At 44.8% G+C, this 21,591-nt stretch overlaps 4 protein-coding genes across 10 annotated transcripts in view; 2 read left to right on the forward strand and 2 right to left on the reverse strand.

Annotated features, from left to right (window-relative positions):
• Positions 1-10,674, reverse strand: mdy (diacylglycerol O-acyltransferase). Of its 7 annotated transcripts, none has more exons than XM_033380781.1 (10): positions 10,396-10,422; positions 6,495-6,841; positions 6,298-6,426; positions 6,148-6,239; positions 6,031-6,083; positions 1,404-1,512; positions 1,200-1,343; positions 827-1,137; positions 494-766; positions 1-429 (listed from the first exon to the last, which is right to left on the reverse strand). In XM_033380781.1, the coding sequence occupies exons 1-10, from the start codon at positions 10,405-10,407 to the stop codon at positions 196-198; spliced, it is 1,704 nt and encodes a 567-aa protein (XP_033236672.1). In that variant the 5' UTR covers positions 10,408-10,422; the 3' UTR covers positions 1-195. The 7 variants fall into 7 exon arrangements, with proteins under 7 accessions (XP_033236672.1, XP_033236676.1, XP_033236675.1 ...); XM_033380785.1 differs by lacking the exon at positions 10,396-10,422 and adding an exon at positions 10,484-10,674 and having other exon boundaries at positions 59-429; XM_033380784.1 differs by lacking the exon at positions 10,396-10,422 and adding an exon at positions 10,484-10,674 and having other exon boundaries at positions 59-429; positions 6,495-6,924.
• Cse1 (chromosome segregation 1) lies at positions 1,599-5,327 on the forward strand. Its single transcript, XM_001356494.4, has 7 exons — positions 1,599-1,856; positions 1,970-2,829; positions 2,894-3,377; positions 3,440-3,742; positions 3,812-3,968; positions 4,024-4,324; positions 4,386-5,327. The coding sequence occupies exons 1-7, from the start codon at positions 1,772-1,774 to the stop codon at positions 5,121-5,123; spliced, it is 2,928 nt and encodes a 975-aa protein (XP_001356530.3). The 5' UTR covers positions 1,599-1,771; the 3' UTR covers positions 5,124-5,327.
• Positions 5,847-21,591, forward strand: part of LOC4816794 (trans-1,2-dihydrobenzene-1,2-diol dehydrogenase) — a 23,060-nt gene continuing 7,315 nt past the window's right edge. The window contains exon 1 of the mRNA XM_001356496.4: positions 5,847-6,018. Coding sequence (XP_001356532.4) covers positions 5,955-6,018 — 64 coding nt within the window. The 5' untranslated portion in view covers positions 5,847-5,954. The remainder of the gene's footprint in view (positions 6,019-21,591) is intronic.
• The window catches only part of LOC4816853 (ataxin-2 homolog), an 11,882-nt gene continuing 1,450 nt past the window's right edge, over positions 11,160-21,591 (reverse strand). Inside the window, exons 2-3 of the mRNA XM_033380780.1 lie at positions 16,440-16,738; positions 11,160-14,021 (exon numbers count right to left, since the gene is read on the reverse strand). Coding sequence (XP_033236671.1) covers positions 11,488-14,021; positions 16,440-16,695 — 2,790 coding nt within the window. The 5' untranslated portion in view covers positions 16,696-16,738 and the 3' untranslated portion in view covers positions 11,160-11,487. The remainder of the gene's footprint in view (positions 14,022-16,439; positions 16,739-21,591) is intronic.

The following is a 21,591-nucleotide window of genomic DNA, read 5'->3' on the forward strand; positions in this document are numbered from 1 at the left end:
TTCATTAACAAATGCATTTAATAACAATCTATCTGTTTTAATCAGTACTATATGCATGTGCAAAAAGAATACAAAATATATTTTGTATGTGGCAATCACAAGTTTTTTTTCTCAACTTGCAGTTTGGCTTATAAATTACAAAAAGTACACGGACCAGTGCTGATGTTCCATCCCGCAGAAAGTGCCCTTTAAGACCTAACTCTCGTATTCGGTGCCGTTGAGAGAATTCTGGAAATGCGTGACCACATAATCGTGATAGTACGCCATAATACACAGCGGCTGACCCAGAATAATGGATGCCCAAACAAGGATATTGCCCATGCGTGGGCCCAGGCGACGCTCGATATACTTTGATACCGCTGAGAGTGGAATCTGTCCCATCATGCCCATAAAGGCCCAGATCTTGTATGTTTGTAAAGGAACGGAGACCTAAAGAAGAGACTGAATTATAAATATAATCGGTTGATGAAGGTCTCACATTCCTAGACCTTACCAAGTATTCATGGAAGAATGCACTAAACAGGAAGACTATGGTCGAAGCCTGACGCGACGAATAGCCCATTTGGACAACTGGGATGTAGAGATGACGCACGCACCATCTATGCACTGGCATGTTCCATGTTCTCCAGAAGGTGTCAATGTTTATGGCATTCCACCAATCACAGTAAAAGTTACGATCCGCAAAGTTCAGCAGCTCACCCACAGCATTCAGGAAAGAGTGGAACATCAGATAAAAGAAGCACAGCCAGACCAAGTGGTTGGGAAGCTAAACAATACAGTCGGTTATTTGTAAATCATAAAGAGAGCCAGAAAATCGCATACTAACCGCCAGTTTGAGGAGACGCTCTGTGGCCAGGGCCACATCCATATTTGAGAATGGTATCAGGGAGTTGCGCACCGAGGGAATGATCCATTGCTGGAACAAAGCCATAACCACATGAACTCCAATCATGACCTCTAACAGGCGCTTCAAAAGGAAACGCTTGCGGACACGACTTGTGCGAGGGAAGTTCAGTTCATAGCACAAAGTGGGAGCGCACAGAAAGTATAGCAAATCCCTGTAGCTGAGATTGTCGGGGTACTGCACCAGCTTGGAAATATCTTCATCCTCATCTCCGCCATCCAAGTGACCGTTTTCTAAAGAGGACAAGACCAATTAGATATGACTGATGGCATCATTTTTGATGACCTTAACTTACTGAGTTCCGCCAGCGTGATGCTGGGCCTCCGCTCTCGAGGATTCTTTTGGTAGTAGGTCTGTCGACACCACATATTGGTCTGCACATAGCTCCAGATCTTCAGGAACAGAATCGAGTAAAAGAAGCACACTGTTGAGGCGCCCACTGTGAAAGGCGAAATCGAAAATAATTTTTTACTTGAATGCATGGGTATTTGGTACTCACTTAAACTGAATGCATGTCCTTTCAGGTGTATAATGACCACGGGCAAACATACCAGAACAATTATGTTTACTATCTGTATGAAGATGCCAAGACCTTCGGCGATAATTTCCTGAAAATATCAAATAAAATATTCCATGTTACAATAGTGTCACCACCTATCGCTTAGCTCACTGTCATCTCTAGGCGCGCCATATCGATGCCAGTAATCGATAGTACAGCATTCTCAATAGTTCCATCAGCGGTTCCGCAATCTTCTTTGTGTGCAAAAAGGCCATTTATTTCATTTTATTTCGTAAAGTTATTGAATAACTCGCAATACCAGTGGTATCACTTAGTTTAAAGGAATCTAGCAAGCAATCAAAGGGAAAATGGAAGTAACCGATGCTAACTTGCAACTTCTGGCCGGGTATTTGCAGCAGACGCTCAGCGCCGATCCAAACGTACGCCGGCCGGGTAAGTGTATTGGAATCTGTGGCGTGTGCGCGGGAAGTGGTGTGAACGACGCCTCGAATGAATGTGAATATGGAGTATGGTCGGTTGGTGATTCTATGTTCTCTAAATTGTAGCCGAGAAGTTGCTAGAGTCCACCGAACTGCAGCAAAACTATCCTGTGCTGCTGCTGAACCTCATCGACAAGTCGCAAATGGACATGACCACGCGTATAGCCGGCGCCATTGCATTCAAGAACTATGTGAAACGGAATTGGGCGGCGCATGAGGATACCGATGGGCCCGATCGCATCCACGAAAGCGATCGCAACACGATTAAGTCTCTTATTGTCACTCTTATGCTGCACTCCCCAGTGGCTCTGCAGAAGCAGCTGAGCGACGCCGTGAGCATCATTGGCAAGCATGATTTCCCGAAAAAATGGCCGCAAATGATCGACGAGATGGTGCAAAGGTTTGCCTCGGGCGATTTCAATGTGATCAATGGCGTACTACAAACGGCGCATTCGCTGTTCAAGCGCTATCGTTACGAGTTCAAATCGCAAGCCCTGTGGGAGGAGATCAAGTTCGTGCTGGACCGCATGGCCCAGCCGCTCACAGACCTTCTGCAGGCCACCATGCAGCTGACAAAAGTGCACGAGAACAATATGGAGGCCTTGAAGGTCATCTATGGGTCATTGGTGCTGGTCAATAAGGTGTTCTTCTCGCTCAACTCCCAGGATCTGCCCGAATTCTTTGAGGACAACATGAACACCTGGATGGGTGCCTTCATTCAGCAGCTGGCCGTCAATGTCCCAGCTCTGAGCCGAGACGATGACGATGATCCCGGTGTGCTGGAGTTTCTACGCTCGCAGGTCTGCGAGAATATCTGTCTGTATGCGAAGAAGTACGATGAGGAATTTAAGCCGTTCATGGAGCAATTTGTGACCGCAGTCTGGGAATTGCTGGTCAAGACCAGCCTCAATACAAAAAACGATTCGGTAAGATTTCCATATTCTCAATAGCCCTAAAAATATCTCTGATCTCTGGAGATTCCATTCGCAGCTGGTGTCGAATGCCTTGCAATTTATCACCGTGGTTGCTGAGCGGAAAAACTATCAAGGGATTTTCGAAAATCCAGAGATTCTGGCCCGCATTTGTGAGAAAGTTGTCATTCCCAATCTGGACATTCGGCCCTCCGATGAGGAACTGTTCGAGGACAGTCCCGAAGAGTATATTCGTCGGGACATTGAGGGCTCGGATGTTGATACCCGCCGGCGCGCTGCCTGTGACCTCGTGAAGTCCTTGTCCCTCAACTACGAGCAAAAAATCTTTGGCATTTTTAGTCAATATCTGGAGATATTGTTGGCCAAGTACAAGGAGAATCCGGCGGCCAATTGGCGATCAAAAGACACTGCCATCTATCTTGTCACCTCGTGGGCATCGCGAGGTGGAACTAAGAAGCATGGCATCACACAGACCTCAGAATTGGTGCCTCTGCCAGAGTTCTGTGCCACGCAGATTATACCAGAGCTGGAGCGACCCAATGGTAAGGACAAATAAAAAGGTTGCACCTTTATTATGTATTAAATTGGTGGTCCTCTCTTCCAGTCAATGAGTTGCCCGTGCTGAAGGCAGCCGCCATCAAGTATATCATGGTTTTCCGCAGCATTCTGGGTCCCCAGGTGCTGGCAAACTGCCTGCCGCAGCTCATTCGCCATCTGCCAGCCGAAAGCATTGTGGTTCACAGCTATGCCGCCTGTTCCGTGGAAAAGATCCTGGCCATGCGGGATGCTGCCAATGGGATTGTGTTTGGGCCACAGGTACTGGCACCTCACGTCAATTCGTTGATTAGCGGTCTCTTTGCCACACTCGCGATTCCGGGAGCGTCAGAGAATGAGTTTGTCATGAGAGGTGAGTGTTCTTAGAGCCGTTTAAATCTGTAGTTTCTTTATTAATTTTAATGATTTTTCATTTTTGCAGCGATAATGCGAAGCTTCTTTGTGCTGCAGGGAGCTTCCATGCCCTTCATGGGAGTGGCTCTGCCACGTCTCACAGAGATCCTAACCCAAGTGGCCAAAAATCCATCGCGTCCACACTTTAATCATTATCTCTTTGAAACATTGGCATTGTCTATAAAGTGAGTGCTCCCTTTCTGCTTTTTGGATTCCAAACTAATTCGGTTTTATCTTTAGAATCGTTTGCCAGGCAGATGCCTCGGCTGTCAGCTCTTTCGAGGAGGCTTTGTTCCCAGTTTTCCAGGGAATTCTGCAGCAGGATATTGTCGAATTTATGCCCTACGTCTTTCAGATGCTTTCTGTTTTGCTGGAAGTGCGCGAGGGCAGCGGCTCTATTCCAGAGCCCTACTGGGCCCTGTTCCCTTGTCTACTATCGCCCGCCCTCTGGGATCGTACAGGCAATGTAACGCCTCTGATTCGTCTCATCTGCGCCTTTGTCAAGCAGGGTGCTGCCCAGATTCAGGCAATGGGAAAACTGGTATGAATTCGGAAGACTTCCAATCCAATTTCAATTATGATTCAATTTCTGCTTTTTTCAGAATGGCATTTTGGGTATCTTCCAAAAAATGATTGCCTCGAAGGCAAACGACCACGAAGGCTTCTATTTGCTGCAGAACCTTCTCTCTTATTATCCGGCACCTGAAATCCAATCGAGTATGCGTCAGATCTTTGGGCTGCTCTTCCAGCGACTGTCGCTGTCGAAAACGCCCAAATATATCTCTGGCATCATCGTATTCTTCTGCTTCTATGTGATCAAGGCCGATGGCAGTCAGCTGGCAAAGCTTATAGACGAAATCCAGCCGAACATGTTCGGCATGCTGTTGGAACGCATTTTCATCACGGATCTGAAAAACGTCGTCAAAGAGGTGGATCGCAAAATGGTGGCCGTGGGAGTGACTAAACTTCTCACCGAAACTCCCGAAATGATGTTGCCCCAATATGCCCAATTCTGGCCGCGTCTGCTCCACGCCCTCATCGACATGTTTGAGCACCCGCTGGAGGCCTTGAAGGGTATTGAAGGGGAGATTGTTGGTGGAGTTGCCGAAGATCCCGATGCCGGTTACCAGGTGGCCTTTGCCCAACTCACCCATGCCCAGCCCAAGCAGCAGGATCACCTGGCCGAGATTAGCGATGCCCGGCAATTTTTGGCCAACGCACTGTCCAAGTACTCGCAGAAGCGACCGGGAGAACTGAGCAACCTGTTGGGTCCCCTCGAACAGGAGTACAGGCAGATCTTGCAGAAATACTGTGATCAAGCCGGGGTACGCATTGTTTGAGAAATGGAATGAAATTATGATCCGCAATCACAATCACACCTCGCCATACATTCGCATACTTTTCTCCATATATTTGTACATGCAACAGAACAGCTCTCCTTCAATCAATCACTCACCCAGTCATGCTGTTTATTTGAATTTGTTTTCTTATATATGTTTTAGTGTATTTTTCCGAACAATAAATAGTTACGTTACGCATATGAATTGTTTGATAGATGGTTGCGACACCTCAAAGGGAAACAAAGTATATTTTCCCTGAGATTTTCAATAGGTAGATGAGAGAGCTTTAGGTGACTAAAAAGTTTATAGGTGTATTGTACGAGTTACCTTAATGTCTCGTTAAACACAGCCCGAGTCGAATTATCGCATATACATATATATAAAAGGGTACAATAATTCGAAATCGTTCCAACAGTAATAGGTTGTCAGAAAATAAAATGGTCTACTACTTTATGTAAGAACATAAATTAATACACCAAGCCTATTTTACTAAAACACACTCTCCTTAATCATTCCGAAACTAAATGTTTACGCCACAGCCTTCTCTAGAGCAGGGAACAAACCTAAATCTTTTTTTGAGTGTTGCAGAGAAAGAAAGAAGCGCATACGAAAGAAACGGATATTTCTTACCACCAAGTGGACACTACATATGTTTTCATGGCACTAAACCAATAAAATATCACATCAGATTGCTGCTTCAACATCACTCTTTTACATTAATGATGAGCAACCCTAACAATTCCTTTCACTTTTCGAAACTATTATTTTGGTTAATAAAACGAGTATTTAAAATTATTAGCAGAGTGCAACCAAGCACCATAACATACTACCATGCTTAGACTTCTTCAATCAATCAAATTTCCATCGTCAAAATCTTGCACGTCAAACTATCTGCGTGAGTACTCACCATTGCCAGACCCTTCTCTACCGCCAGACACAGGGATATGTGCACCAAGGAGACTGAAACGAAAAGTACACATGTGAAACTGGTTTGGGTTGCTTATTTCTTTAGTTGGACACTCACAAATGATCAGGATGAGGGCATTGTGGCCCTCGCCCTCATTGCGACCGCTGATGAAAAAGAACCAGTCCAGGGGATTGATGCGTATGCCATATCTACGAAGAGTTGCAAAGATATATTCTCAGAAATTGTATATATTTGTATATGACTCACTTGAGCAGATTCTCCAGACCTAGGCGCAGACCGCCTATGCAGAGCAGTAGGAAACCCCAGTTAACGAGACCCGTGAAATTGGTAAAGCCCGAGCTCCACGAGAACAGCGAATCACGGGGTCGATGTATACTAACATTGAGAGAGCCTTTGATTACAAATTTTTCCGCATCTGTGTATCACTGATATGTTGCACTCACGGTCTGCCGGGCTGAGCCTTACGCTGCTTCTCTTCTTTGGTGGAGATCTCCTCGGCTCGGGTCACACTCTGGGTTCGTCTGTAGCGCGTCTTCTTCTCACTGCCGTTGGTTCCGTTGCCGTTCTCGTCTTTGTCCAAGACCTTGCGATACTGCCGCAGATCGATGGGATTGCCATGCTGATCGAACAGATTCTGGGTGGACTTGCGGTTCCTCAGATTGCTCAGATTATGTTCCGTGGCCGAGGCTGAACGCCTCAGGCGCTTCATCAGTCCATTCCTTTCGTGCTCTATTTTTGGGGCCCCCTTTTCCTGGGGATCTTTGGTGGTTGTCATGGTTGCGTGGTAGTTCTTTAAGTTTTAGTAGTGGTAGAAATTGTATGTTGATTAGTTTTCTTGAATAGACCAATCTTATCGGACATTCCAGTTGGCCACTAAAAGTGCAATATTAAGATAAGATTTGAATGGTGCCCCCCATTAAAGAACTGAAAATTTGGGCCACAGAAATAGCATAGATAGAGATTGACCGAAGGAAATCTGAAGAGGGATAGTTATCGGTCAAAGTTGCTGGTAATCCATAAGATTAGCTTGTTTATAGAGCAGCAAGTATGTAGTCCATTTAAAAGATGGGTGAACATACGGCGTACAGACGCACTACCGGAATCCGTTTCAGTGGTTTTGCGGTCAAAGTTCGCCCGGCTGCTTGATCGCTGATTAGGTAAACAGATACTTTTTGCATAGACATTGTACCCCATCAATAGCCGTGTGGGTAAGTTGTCTGGTCTGGTCTCGTCTATAAAAAGGTCGTTTGACTATTACATCTCACATTAACCAAGCAAAAACCAGTCGCTAAGTTGTTTCAACTACGCATCTTAGTCGTCTTTATAACGAGTCAAGATCGCATGTAAAATTGCTGATCACGTTTATTACTATTATCAGCATTAGAGCTAGTGATGATTCTACAAGATCGTTTGTCCCGCTTCACTGCCCACGCGTTTCCTCTATCGCTCGCTGTTCTCTCTCTCTCTCGATCCAAATAATTGTCTTTTGAGGCCCCAAATTCTATTTTTGAATCAAATTTCGCAGCAAGCGTCAATACTTGATTAGAAAATTGTTGTTTAAACAATTATTTAATATACTCGTTTATAATATATACGAATGGAATGACGAAATTTGGGGGTTATTTGTGGGAATGGAACGCATACTTTAGTAGCGAAATCAGCGTCATTTTCAATGAGGAAACAATCGTACATACATAACACATACATACACATACGTTTACTGATATACTCGAGAATTATCGTATATGTACTGTAAATTATATAAACGTTTCTACATGCCTAAAGGTATATTCTGATAGCCTAAGATACTGGGGATATCTTTAGTATATCAAAGTTCAATAGTAATATTGTAGTTTCTTATCGTTTATTGCATAAAGAAGGCATAATGCGAGGATAATGAATGAACTGTAGATTGAAAAGTTATAGCAGACTTGCATACAGATGATGGATTTCTATCCATATTTCTTTTGTTTCAAAATTTGTTCTTTAGCAAAACTGTTTCTTTAAAATATTCCCGCACTACTTTTGCATAATCATTCAGTTTCAGTCCATTGAACTGATCCAACTTGAAAGAAAGACACAAGTGCATACAATATGTAAGAATTTACATATTCCTCGTGTCCCTATACATATATACAGAATGCAGTATGATTAAAGTCGAGTCATGGTGACGCAACATCATGGAGAAGTCGGCGAGGCTCGTCATGGCACATCAGGGCGAGAGAGTCATGAGTAATTTACAAGTCGGGTGTAGAGGACAGATTCAGTAAAGCATGCGTACACGTACGGGTTACAAATACAACACGCGTTTATATACATGCGTCCTATATGTATACTCAATTGTCTCCCGCATGTTGGGGAAGAGAAAAGAACCTGCATCGAAATGCTTCTGCGGTTTAAGGCTTAGTTTGTTGAACTTTCGGTTTATATTTATACGGCTGGAGGAGGCCATGGAAGGAGGGGCAGAACTGAAGTGTTTAACTGAAGCACTTATCGTGCTATACTCTACACATAATATTTGGTTCCAGATAAGAATGAACTGCCTACAGCTGTGGTATGCTATCGAATATCTGATATGTTAGCATGTTGTACTATACCCCGATCATATCCTCTGTTCCCTGATAATCTTTGCATTGCTATACCCCAAAATATATCTGAAAAGATCATTCCCCTATCCAGTGTTCACAGTTATACACAAAAACCTAAAGCTGATTGAAATGCAATATATGACGCGACCTTTCCTTCTGTGCTTTTTTAACATCGACAAACATTCCAGCCTCTACGAACTCCGCTAATTACTACAGTCGTCAGTCCGAGTGAACCGGTTCCCTGTAAATGGTGAAGAACTCTCTTCCATCTACGGGCAGCAGCGGCGGCGATAAGTAGGTCAGTAATACAAACATTTTCATCAACTTTAGCTGCGGATCGAAGAGCATTGATGATAAAGGTTATCATTCAGCTGGAGCGGTTCACTGATTGCATAAGTACCCTCAGTACTCTTATCATGTTGCCAGGAGGCATTCCGCCGCCAGACATGTCTGGTCAGGGCACACACTCGCAATCATAATGTTTTCCCCTACTCGTACTTCTTACATCGTAAAACGGATGCGAGCCCACACAAAAGACACGGACACGAGAGTAAGCAAATAAAACATTAAAAATTTGCCGGCTCCTCGTATTCTATTATCAATGGAAAAGCACGTCTAAATGTTGTGTTATCAGCGGCAGTCTGACATTTGCCGCCGCCGCCTGATAAAAGCTCAGCTGGTATTTTCCTATTGGATTGAGAGAAAATTTGTTTTTCCAACAGGTTCACATACAAGTATACAAAGATCGCTCTCTCTCTCCCCATTGTTTGCTCTGCCTCTCTCTCCCACTCTATTGTTTTCTCTGTTCCTCTGTTTAGCACGAACAGGTTTTTGGCAATAGAAGTTTGTTTGGTTTTTGTGATACCCTGCTTGCAAAAAGGTATTACGATCTTGAATGGATATTGGTAACGCAGATCCACCATCAATAACCCTATTGTGTATAATATAACCTTGCATATAAACTTCTTTTTACTGAAAACATTTCTAAGATCCGATCACAATATCAAATAACCTTCGCTCAAAAATCTTCTTTGTTTCTCCCACCAATCGTTTCTTATTGCAGTTCTAGCTGTTTTTGTATATGTATGTAAGTAGTTTCCAGTGAAACAATGGATCGAGGGAAGGGTATCAACAGCTTCGGCCACCAATGATTAGCTTGTTGTTTTGTTTTGGAAGAGACAACGACGCCGCCGCGGCGTCACATTTCGAAAATGTTTCCTCAGACCTGCGTCTGTCCTCGGATCAAGGTTATTTTCGCTATATGCTCGAATATAGCTGGTCATTATCTGATTACGCACAACACATTGATGGCTGAAGAGAGCTGCCAGAGATAGTTTCACTAATCTATGATTTCTATATTAACTAACGCTCTAATGCGATTTGAATTGCAAAAACGATATTATTATCATGGGTAGACTTGATCACGGAAGTTTTGTTTTACTTTTATCACTGTTTATCAGAACGAAACCAGTTCTAAAGGGGGGAAATTGAGTCATAAACTTTGGCAGCACGTGTTTTCGGTCACTTTTCTTCATTGTTTTTGTCACTTTTGTTCTGGTTTTACTGTTCTTTATGAGTGAACATCTTCCGTTTCGCAGAACTGCAATTCTGCACACTTCATTTGGGGGCCGGGTGCCCCATTTACGGTTTTCATTAACCTTCCCCCCCAACAAAAGCGAAAGTGAAGCGAAGAATCCAATCGGTGGATCGTAAACAAAAAAGTTTCACACTCTCTCACTTAATTTTAGCGTCTCACTGGAAGCTCCATGAACTTGACTTCACACCAAAACACTCTTTGTTAAACTATTAATTTATTTACGTGTATTTTCGGGCACCTTGCATACAATTTAGTTTAATTTGTACTTTGTTGCTTGTTTGTTTGTTTGTTGTCTTCACCCACGACGCACACGACGGGGGGTGCCAGAAGAGAACGTTGCGGCGGCGTTTTATTCACTGTGTGCGTTTGTCGTTTTTCGAATGTATACATTTGCTGAATATATTACATGGCAACTACACGGTAACTACACCTTCGGTACATAAGGAAAAGTGAAAAAGAGGGTACTGCCAACAGGCGAAACGGTCCAGAAAATACAACGTATGCAAGGTAAAATCCACCTCTTTTTCTTTGAATGGGCTATTCAAAATTACGACTCATTTTTTCGTTGCACAGTGAGCGTGAGGATCAGTCGATAGCTCCGATAACATATAATCGTTTTTTTCGCGGGCCGTGAAGATTTTGATTGGCGCTTGGAATTAAGCACAGAGATATCTGATTTGAATTCTATAATTCGATTCGATACAGATTCGATCTTTCATATGGCAACTATATATATGATATAGCAATCTTATAGTAATGGCTGCGCCAGTCATATCAGATTGATAAAGAAGACCTTAATTCTCTACCTCGCTGTGCTAACTCACCTTGCATTTGGATTGAAAGCAATCATTTTCATTTAGAAATATCGAAACACCTCTGACCAATGATAGCGGTGATGAGCGCGGAAAAGCGATCGCGTGAGAGCATTTGAAAAGGAGCTTTCGTCTTAAATGTAATTTTGTTTAACTTGTTAACGGATATTTTTGTATGTTTTATTTTATTGCACTAACAACTACAAAACAAACATTTCAATAATTGAATTTGTAGAATACAATACAAAATTCTTCTCAAATTAACATTTCAGTCACATTGTGACGTCAGCAGGGCCTTACAACTAACAACAAATAAATACAGATACAGATCGGTTCTCCTCCCGTTAAAGCTGACTTATTTACAAAAACAATTAAGTGTAAGAAAAGTTTCTGATAGATTTGGTATAGAGCGCAGTTAAGAAAATTGTGTTATCTTAGGCTAATGCTGCTGTCGTCTCTCCTCTCCCTCCGCATCGTCGGCCTCCTCATCATCTTCGTCTGGAGACAGGCCCTCAATCAAGTCCTCTAAATCATCCTCTCCATCGTCCACATCATCCACGAACCTGTCGATGCGTTTGAGTAGATTGTGCTCGTTTTCCTCCTCTTCATCCTCCTCAGACTCTTCGTTCGCCTCCTGCTGACTGGCAGAGGTGGCAGCCTCATCATCGAAACCCGCCTCCTCCAGCTCATCCTCCTCCTCATCATCATTATCGTCGTCATTGTATTCAATGTCGGTTGTAACTGTGGCCCCAACCTTAACCCTCGACTCGGGCAATTGATCATAGTCAAAGACCTGACGCGTTGCCCGCAGCGACAGCTCCGTGCTGGTGGCAACCTCTGACCCCAGATCCTCGCCAGCTTCGTCATCTTCCAGTACACTCGATATGCTACCTGCCTGACTGCCAATACGAGGCTCCGGCTGCTGGGGAAGCAGCCTGGTGCTCACCGGCTTCAGGATGGTGCTCATGGTGCTGCTGGCTGGGATTGGATTCGGGACTGAGGCTGGATGTGAAGTTGTCGAGGAGGCAATCTCATGGACATCGGCAAACATGTTGTCCAACAGGCTGAGCAGATCATTGACGCCACTAGGCGGAGGAGTAGATGGAATTATCAATGGCAGCGGAATAGATGGAGTTGTCGATGGCGGAGCAGCAGATGGAGTTGTCGATGGTGGAGCAGCAGATGGAGTTGTCGATGGCGGTAAAGAAGTTGTTGCAGTCGTCTTCAAAGTAGTTGCTCTTGGAGTGGGTTTGGTGGTGGAACTGGTGATCGTCCTTCGTGTGGTTGTCGTAGAAGGCCTTTCTGTGGTGGTCGTCATTGGCGTTGTTTTCGTATGCAAATGCTTGACCTGAAAGGTCTCCACTGTCCCACGCTTCTCATTCGGATCGGCGATACGGACTACAGGTTCTCTTTTAGAGATTACCGGCACTATCTTCGGACTGTGGGGGTCCAGTTCGTTTTGGCCATAGGTCTTGACCTTGGAGTGACCCTCGATGATGAGATACATGGGTCCCAGCAGAGCCTTGGGCGGCTGCCTATAGTGCGAAAAGAGCGAGTCGGTGGTGGATTCCGGCGCGGGTGCCACTGTGGGACGTTGGGCCAGATTGCTCGTCTGCGGGATCAGCAGGCGGTTGTTAGTCGTAGTCGTCGTCGTCGTCGTGGTGGTGGTGCTGCTGGTGGGTTCAGGGCGTAGATAGATGGGCAGAGACGTAGGCGTGGTCATTGGCATGGAGATGGATGTGGAATTGGTTGGACTGGTCGACAGCATCGGTCGGAACCCAGAGCTGCTGCTGGTCTGCGGCACAAAGGTCACGGGTGCGTAGGCCATCGGTGGACGCGTGGAACTAATGCCATAGCCTGCCGGCGGCAGGGACGGATAAGGTTTACTCGTTGCCATCAGGTACTTGGTGGCCGGCATTGTGGGCTTTACCTTCGGCTTGAGCACTACCTCTTTCTGCAGGAGTTCGTGAAGCCAGGGCTTCCTCAGAGACGCCTTCGAGCCACCCAGATGTCCCGTCAGGGAGTTGGGTGAATAGCTAACCGTCTGGTGGGGACTGGAGCTGAAGCTGTAGTGCTGCATGGACTCCTGGTGGTGGGCATCGGCGTAGTTCAAGCGATGCGGTGGCATGCTTGACATGCCGCTAAAGGGAGCAGAGGTGTGCCAGGAGGTGTAAGGCGGATGGTAGGCCATCGATGAGGTCATCGATTGCTTTGGTGGAGGTGAACTCATGTGGCTTATGTGGCTCATGTAGGAGGTGCTCATGCTGGGTGAACCCGAAATAGATAACGGACTTCCCCCCATCATGCTGTGACGATATTCCATGTGGGACGGCGCAGAGCCAGAGCCAGAGCCAGCTTTCATCATCATCATGGGCGGTGGCATCAAATGCGTGGGCGGCATGTGCTGCTGCGGTTGCTGTTGAAATTGAGGCTGATGTTGATGTTGATTTTGTAGCAGCTGTTGTTGAATTTGTGAGTGTTGTTGGCTTTGTGAATGAATTTGCTGTGGATTTTGTAGATGTTGTTGATGCTTTTGTGTGTACTGTTGTTGAAATTGTTGATTCTGTTGTTGCATTTGTTGTTGCAACTGCTGCTGCTGCGGCGGAGCATAGTAACTCCTTCGTATAGCCGCATACTTTGCCTGCTGTTGTTGTTTCTGTTGCTGTTGCTGCTGTTGCTGCAGCTGCTGTCCCAAACCCATTCCCGGATAGGAATGCGAATGTGGCACTCTCACCCGCTCACTGGCTACGCCTAGAAGAAGGATCTCGCTCTTCGTCTTGTTCCGCAACACCTCCGGTGGCAACTCCTTCTTCCTGGCCTCTGGGTTACTCTGTCCGGTGCCATTGTTCTCTGCCCAATAGCGCACTCTGTCCAGGGCGGGCGGACTATAGTCGTAGGTGGGATCCTTTTGGAGCGGATCCCCATGTCCCAACGGTCGCCACTCGTTGTTGTTGTTGTGATCCAGTCGGGGAGCTGTGAATGAGTTGGAGAAGAGGCAGATATGGAGATGATTGAGTGCCGTATCAATTTACTTTTACATGTGCAACTTTAATTGCCCCCAGCTCTCCCACACACACACTCGTTTGCTCCCCCAGACACTCACACACACAGTACCGTCCCCGAATGGCCGGAAGGCAGGAGCTAAAGCTGGAGCCGTCGCTTGGAGTCGGAGCCAGGCCAAATCATAACTCGTTAAAGTGTTAACAAATGTTTTTGTCCCGTCACTTGGCCATTGGTGGGCATCCTGGTTGCTCACCTCATCACAACGAGAGTCGCTCTGTCAGTAGATCTGGTACAAATAAATGCTTTGGGCCAATAGCGTGACTATAGAAGCTAGAGAGAGGGCAATGTTCTGAGGCGTAAAGTATATACATATGTATATCGTCTGCCTATAGTCTGGATTTTTCAGCAAGAGAAAGATAAATTCATAGCAAGAATAGCTACACGTTTTATCCTGCCTTTTATTAAGGATGAATTCATCTAGACGGACCGAGGATTTCAGCAATTTTCACATACAATATACATATATATAATAATATATAAAGAAATCGAAGTAATCCAATAAAGAAAATCCCCAATGCACCACATTTGAGCTCAATCATGACAATCGTGCCTTGGCAGCGACACTCGTCAATCTGCCCTCGTGGTTGACTTCAATCTTGTCGAGTTGTCCGTGCATAAATTGATTTTAATGCCCGCAGTCTGTGTGGAAGATTGGGGCTCACTCGCAGATCCGTGGAGCTGTTTAGCTCCTCTCTGCGAACCTCCTAATTAAGCCCGAGTCAGAGGCCAAGCTGCCACACAGCCTGAGACTCTGCGTGTCTATGTTGATCCCGACGCCCACCTGGCAGCAAACACTTTCGGCTGTCGACAGGCGTTGATCACTTGGGGCCACGACCAAGGCAATCCACACAGTAAACATAAAGACAGACACAAAGAGAAGTCGACTCTGGCTCAGGCTCTGGCTCTGCCTCTGGCTTTGTCTTGGATTGGGCTGAAGTTGGGCATGTCTTGGTTTTGCTTGATTGACTGATCAACGGGCGGTGGCGGCGAGGAATGCGGAGGCCTGATAAATTATTAGCTAAAACCAGACAAATCGCTTTCCATTTGAGCAGCGACAAAGGCATGCGGAGCTCTGAAGAGATCCCAAACGTGAGGACCTGCAGTTGGTCTAGGCGGAAATGGCCAGACATGCATCTTGATCTGCTTCTAGCAATTGCTCTTTATACCCTCGAAAGAGCGGGTATGACAAGTTTGGAAAAGGATAAGTTTCTGCCACGATCTTGCCATCCACCAGAGGATTATAGAACGCCAGTGTCTTGCTCGAATTATATTCTGGGAAAACATTCAATTCTTGCAGGAAAACATTTATTATTATCATGTTGGGGTTTGGGTAGCGGTTATGTGTACATCCTACGATGAGGCAACCTCAGTGGTGGTGCTGCTGGCCTCCGTAGTGGTTTCGGAGGTGCTGTTGTAGGACAGAGTGCCATTTCCAAATTGTGGACGGCCCTGAGATCCTTCCTGTTGAGGTCTCTTTAGTCTTCCTTGAGCAGCAACCACAGCAAGCAGGGCAAAGAGGACAATCAAGATGTGGAAACGCATGTTGTTTACAAGTTCAAACTCGAACTGTGATAACTTTCACTGTCTCCAGAGCTCTTTTATACTACCTCCATTTCCAGAAGAAATCTACCCGCAGAACAACTGCTGTGCCAGTGTGTGACGTTTCACAGCTCAAATAAACTTAAGGTCTACTTGTAAATGGGAAAAACCGTAGACCAACAATGACTGGGGTACAAACGGAGTGAGCGACTCGGTCTTGACTCTGTCGCTTTTCATCTGCGTCATCGGTACTTTATACGTTTTCTGTTTTTGTTTATGTTTGTCTATAGGGGGGTTTTTCCTAACTAAAAGAACCGATTATCCAGCTCCAAAACCTGGTGGATGGAAAGGGTATTTCGAGCGTCAGCTCGCCCTTGCCAGCCATCCTTTTGGATCTTGTCTGGGGTATTTCGGGTGGGCGCCTGCCTACACCCAGTAGTTCAATCCACTCCACGGCAGTCCAATCTGATTGAGTGCATGTACGGCTGCTCGTATCTGTATCCCATTTATCCTTGCATAATTGCCAGTAACCACGAAACAATGTTGCCAGACGATTTTCACTTTCATTCGCATTAAAATGCCTCGCATGATTGCGTTCAAAATTGTTTGATCTCCTAATGCTGGCCATTAAAATAGCGCTCCCCGCCCCCCGGTGGACCTCCGCTCACTGCTCTCCCAATTATGTTGGTGAAACAAAATCAAAGTGCAAATCTTTCATATTTTTCATTTTTTTCATCATTTTTGTGTGTGATTTTTCTCTTTTTTTGTGTGTTGCGGTTCATTGCTCACCTGTTGTCGCACCGGGCGTCAGTGGCTGTGGCTGTGGCTGACCAACCTCATCCTGACTGGCATTTGTCTTCGTCGTCGTCGTCGTGGTCGTGGTCGCCGTCGCCTCCGTCTCTGACGCTGTTGATTGAGCCAAGACCTCGAAGACTCCGCCGGCTGAGTGGACCACGGGTGCGGCCGAGAGGAGCAGCAGCAGGGAGCAGCCCAGACACAGTATCGTAACCAAATCGTTGCTCTTGTGGCGTTTACTGATCATCATCTTGGCTCGGTTCGTTGATCGCCGTCGGTTTTTCTTCTGTTATCTGGAATATTTTCGTAAATTGTAGAGCTGGGTTTCGGTTATGGCTTTGATGATGATTTAATATGCCTACAGATCGATTGTTCACCGAACAATCTCTGCAATTTATTGTCTGACAACTGTCGTTGGACCATTGCAAGTGTATTCTCAAGTATTGGATAACGGACGTGAATGAGGAAGTAAGCCAGCTACCATTTCAATGGAGGCTCTTAGCAGGTTGTTATCGAGATTGCTGGGAAGTTAATTTACTCGAAATGGTGCCTACATGTCTATATTCAGGTGGCCATAAAAATTGATTCATGTTTGTTGATGAGCGAGGAAATTCGACCTTTCACTTAACTTAAATATTTATTTATCTAAAATAAATTAATCAAAATCGCTGTAAATTATAAATTGATGAGATGTGGTTGATAGTTGATGATGAAAGAGAGAGAGAGAAAGTGTCGGGGTAATTTCGGCATAATTATTATTATAGGAGCTTACTTTTGCTCTGAAAGTAATTGAAAACATTCGCAATGCGATCTATTAAGGGTGAAAGATTGCACTAATCTTTGTTACAATTTTAAACACTTTAAAATCATCGCAAAAAACTCTGTCGTTAACCGGAAAAACATCTATCCCTTATGGCTCCAGCCAAGCAATTTTATAACTCTAATCATATCAGGGAATTATTCTATTCGGGCTATATTTTAGTCTTCAGATATATTTCCAATAATGAGAAATATTACTATTCCCTCACAAAATGTTGCATTTATCAATACCCAAAAGGGCCTAACCTAAACAATCTTACATCGCACTGAAGAACCTACTCGTATGCTGAGGTTTCTCCTTTGCCTTGCAACGATCCTTCTGTGAACTGTAATTTCCTGAATGAAAGATTTTTAAACGATTAATTCATAATTTATGGCACTTCAGGACCGAAGGCAGGCGGTCAGGCAGGTCAGGGTGACGTGACAAACCAGACTCCCTCTGGGGAGACGGCGACTCTGACTAGGGTCTGACGTCTACCCACGACTTGGGCGGGCGCCGGCATCTTTGACCAAAGCGTCGTAGCACTCTTACTCCTTTCATTTCTTCACTGTGCCTGAACCTTTCTTCCGCACCGTAACTCTACCCCTCCTACTTCCACTCTCCTGATCTTCATATTACTGGCAATCGCCTGCTCTTCGTGTATCACTTGCACTGTATTGATCTTTCACTGCAGAAAACCAACCCAATCTTCCACCTCTCCCGCTGTTCCTCGCTCTGTATGGTCTTGCGCTTCCCACTTCTCCGATTCTTTTTTGCGATCATGCCCTAAGGGCTTCTTATCATCATCATTTGCCTGCTCTCCGCAGTTGCTTGTCATTTTTGTCTCGTCTTTTCTTTCCTTCTGAAATTTACTGACTTTTTTCGGCTTGCTCTTGCGCTTGCATTTCGTTCCCATCGAAAGTGAAACTTGTGATTTTTGATCATAAAAGAAAATTTGCATTTATTTTGCAGCGGGCTCTACGGGTTTCTTGTAGCCGGTGTCGCCGCTGTTACGGTTGCTGCTGTTGTGTGGCTCTTGCCGTGGCTGTTGCCATGGCTGTGTCGCTCGGCGGCAATCGTAAAAATTAACTTGATCACTACACGCATAAATAAAGCCATTAAATGGCAAACATCTTGCTATGGCAGCAATTAAAATCAAATAAAATTCGCCGACGGCATCTCGGCATCCAGATCAGCCCCTTGACGGGGGCCAAAGTGCGTGCGGCAGGGGAAACCATCAGGAGGTAGCAGTGGCAGCAGTGGCTGCATTGGCATACAATTGCATATAATTTGTTTTGCTTTTCACACAAACTATTTCCAAGTATTGGGAGCAATGATTTCCCGAAATTATCAGCCGGAAAATGAACAATACAAATGTACCAGTGCTTCCTATAACAACATACGGCTAGAGTTATGAAATAGGCCTGCATTTGACTACCCATTGCAGACGGTATTATGGTTAATACAGTTGTTTGCAACGCAGAATAATAAACATTTGTGACCTAAAAAGACCCAACAGCGGAATCGAATGATTAATTATTAGCTCAAACCAGACAAATCCCCATATTACCCTGGCATCCACCTAAGGACTATATGGTGTTGGTTTCTTGTACGAAAAATGTGTGGAACATTCTATTATTGTAGGATAACTTTTATTAATATCATTTTGAGGTTTGGGTAGCGGTTATGTGTACATCCTACGATGAGGCAGCCTCAGTAGAGGTGCTGCTGGCCTCAGTAGTGGTTGCGTAGGTGCTGTTGTAGGAAAGAGTGCCATTTCCAAATTGTGGACGGCCCTGAGATCCTTCCTGTTGAGGTCTCTGTAGTCTTCCTTGAGCAGCAACCACAGCAAGCAGGGCAAAGAGGACAATCAAGATGTGGAAACGCATGTTGTTTACAAGTTCAAACTGAAACTGTGATAACTTTCACTGTCTCCAGAGCTCTTTTATACCTCCATTTCCAGAAGAAATCTACCCGCAGAACAGCTGCTGTCACTATGTGACGTTTCATAGCTCAAATAAACGTAAGATCTACTTGCAATTGGGAAAACCCGTAGACAAACAATGACTGGAGTACAACGGAGTGAGCGCCTTGGTCTTAATCATATCTATTTGCCTTTTAGAACCTGTCAATAAATGATCACTTTCTGAATTTCGAATGAAACCTAGTCTTTGTGGAAAAAACTTGTTTGTTTCTGAAGAAAATCCCATCTTTTCCAGATGTGGCTAAATTTAATTCTCAGTAAAATTTGATCAGTAAGGTTATCTGTGCTTCTGTAAGTTAGGCCTGTTTTCTTCAGTGTCCACTCACGTGTAAGTTGTTTAATTTTAACTACTGTGTTACAGCCCATTTGCATAAGTCAGAGTCACGTTGTAATGCATTTAATTACTCATAATTTTTGTGTTATTTCACTTTGTGTTTACATGACAAGTGAAATGTGTTGCCAGCTAAGTGAGTGTTATGATAGGGTATTATGTGATGATCCGATACAATCATAAGTACCTGAAAGCGCGTTAAACTCTTTTTGGGGCTTTCAATTGCTGCCCTTGAATATAATGTATACAGAGAACTCCTGAAAAGAGTACCAAAAAGTGGAACACTCCGAGGAGCAGATATTCCATGGAGAAGAATACCTATTAAAGGCTAGACGAATCTGACTCTTTGTGCTCTCTTTCTTTTTATATTTACTGAAGAGCAAAGTAAAAAGTAAAGCCATATTTCGAAACATAAATGCACTTTCAGTCGTTTGTGGAGTCCAAGTACTGATACTCCTAGATATCACAATTAATCCTTTCACAAGTTTTAGGATTTACAACCCTAGGCGGTATCCGAATGCATTTGCTAAACTGAAAACCAGCCAAAGTTAAATCAACTTTCATGGCCCGCCCGATGCCACTCGGGTTGCATCCAATCAAACGCATCCCACACATCGTACAAAGTATGCGAGCACATCATTTTTATTCCCCCGCTATCATAAATGCATTCCAAGCACTTTCAATTGATGTCTCTTAAAAGCCACCACTCAGTCACTCAAACGCTTACTGGCTGCCGGACTGTTCGGGTGCCCGGGTGCTCGGGTGCCCACAGCAAACAGACCCAAAAGGCTCAACCGAGACAGAGACAGGGACAGCGAGCGATGGATAAAGATGGAGTGAGAGATGCACTCAAAGCGACAGCTGTTAAGTGGCCGGCTTAGGCCATTGAGTGAAAAAAGGCAGCCACAAAAAGCCGACCGATGAGCAAACAAACAGACCAATAAATAGACAAACAACCGAAGCAAAGCAAAGACCAAGTCGGAGCCAGAGACAGACCCGAAGCTGCAGCCAAAGCCAAAGCCAAAGCCAGAGATTCATTCAAGTGCGCGACACTTTTTATGCGTTAAGCAAAAAGCAACGAAACGAAGAACTGAATGAATTCAAGGGCCGGCGATTTAGATACTCTTTCAGGTGCATGGTTTCTATTAAAGATACATATGTGATAAAGTCATTCGATTTAGAATCTTCTGGGCAGCTATAGGATTTAGGATATAGCGAAGTAATATAAAAAGTACTGAGTACGAATATATAATACTTCCGTCTTGTTCATTGCAAACCTCTGCCGAAAATCCGAATACTGTCTTTTAGGGTATAAAAACCAACAACGACGACAACTGGTCAAGAAAAAACAGCATGGGGAGCAGGAGCAGCAGAAACAACTGCAAGAAACTGGCGCACTGAGATGCATACCAACATGGCAGCGTATTAGCCAAAGACAAATACTAATTGCAGCCAAAGCAGCTGCAACAGAAGCAGCATCAACAGCATCAACAGCATCGCATCAGCATCAGCATCACAAGCATCAACCTCAGCAGCAGCAAGCATCAGCGGCAAGCATTAGCAGCCGCAGTTGCAGTTGCAGCTTTTTGTTGCCGGCAGTTAATTTCATTTAAAGAATGTCATCTTCACTTTAAGTGAAAGATAAATGTGCCGAGATGCAGGAGTGCCTGGAAAATCAAGTAGCTGTTGGGTCTCCCTTTCGCTTCAACTCCATCTCCCTCTCTATTTTCGTCATACACTGCGTATGAGTGATGTCCATTTGTTTGTTCCCTCCAAGCGCCGGCTTAACTTTATAGGCAGTGTCTTAATTCTATGCGCAAATATCGTTAAGTGAGAAAGAAAGATTCGATTTCGCTGGCAAAGAAAGGGGAATTTATGTGCAGCATCCGCACTCACGGATTACCCGATGGACCACTGAAAAGCGCGAGTTGATTGATGGAAAATGCGTGAAAATGGTCAACGAGCGATCGCATGGTAATGGTCAAAAATGAGTCGTGACTGGCGTGCAGTTCTTCATAGCCAAGGCTGAAAT

This window comes from Drosophila pseudoobscura, chromosome 4 (genome assembly GCF_009870125.1).
Source record: "Drosophila pseudoobscura strain MV-25-SWS-2005 chromosome 4, UCI_Dpse_MV25, whole genome shotgun sequence".
NCBI classification, from domain to species: domain Eukaryota; kingdom Metazoa; phylum Arthropoda; class Insecta; order Diptera; family Drosophilidae; genus Drosophila; species Drosophila pseudoobscura.

Excerpts from the sequence above, each read along its gene's own strand:
- Cse1 (XM_001356494.4), top strand. The coding sequence starts at position 1,772 with ATGGAAGTAACCGATGCTAACTTGCAACTTCTGGCCGGGTATTTGCAG. Across the intron at positions 1,857-1,969 it reads TCCAAACGTACGCCGGCCGG|CCGAGAAGTTGCTAGAGTCC; the intron begins GTAAGTGTATTG and ends TCTAAATTGTAG. Across the intron at positions 3,969-4,023 it reads ACATTGGCATTGTCTATAAA|AATCGTTTGCCAGGCAGATG; the intron begins GTGAGTGCTCCC and ends TTTTATCTTTAG.
- mdy (XM_033380781.1), bottom strand. Across the intron at positions 1,513-6,030 it reads TAGAGAAGGGTCTGGCAATG|GAAATTATCGCCGAAGGTCT; the intron begins GTGAGTACTCAC and ends TGATATTTTCAG. Across the intron at positions 1,138-1,199 it reads CATCACGCTGGCGGAACTCA|AAAACGGTCACTTGGATGGC; the intron begins GTAAGTTAAGGT and ends TGTCCTCTTTAG.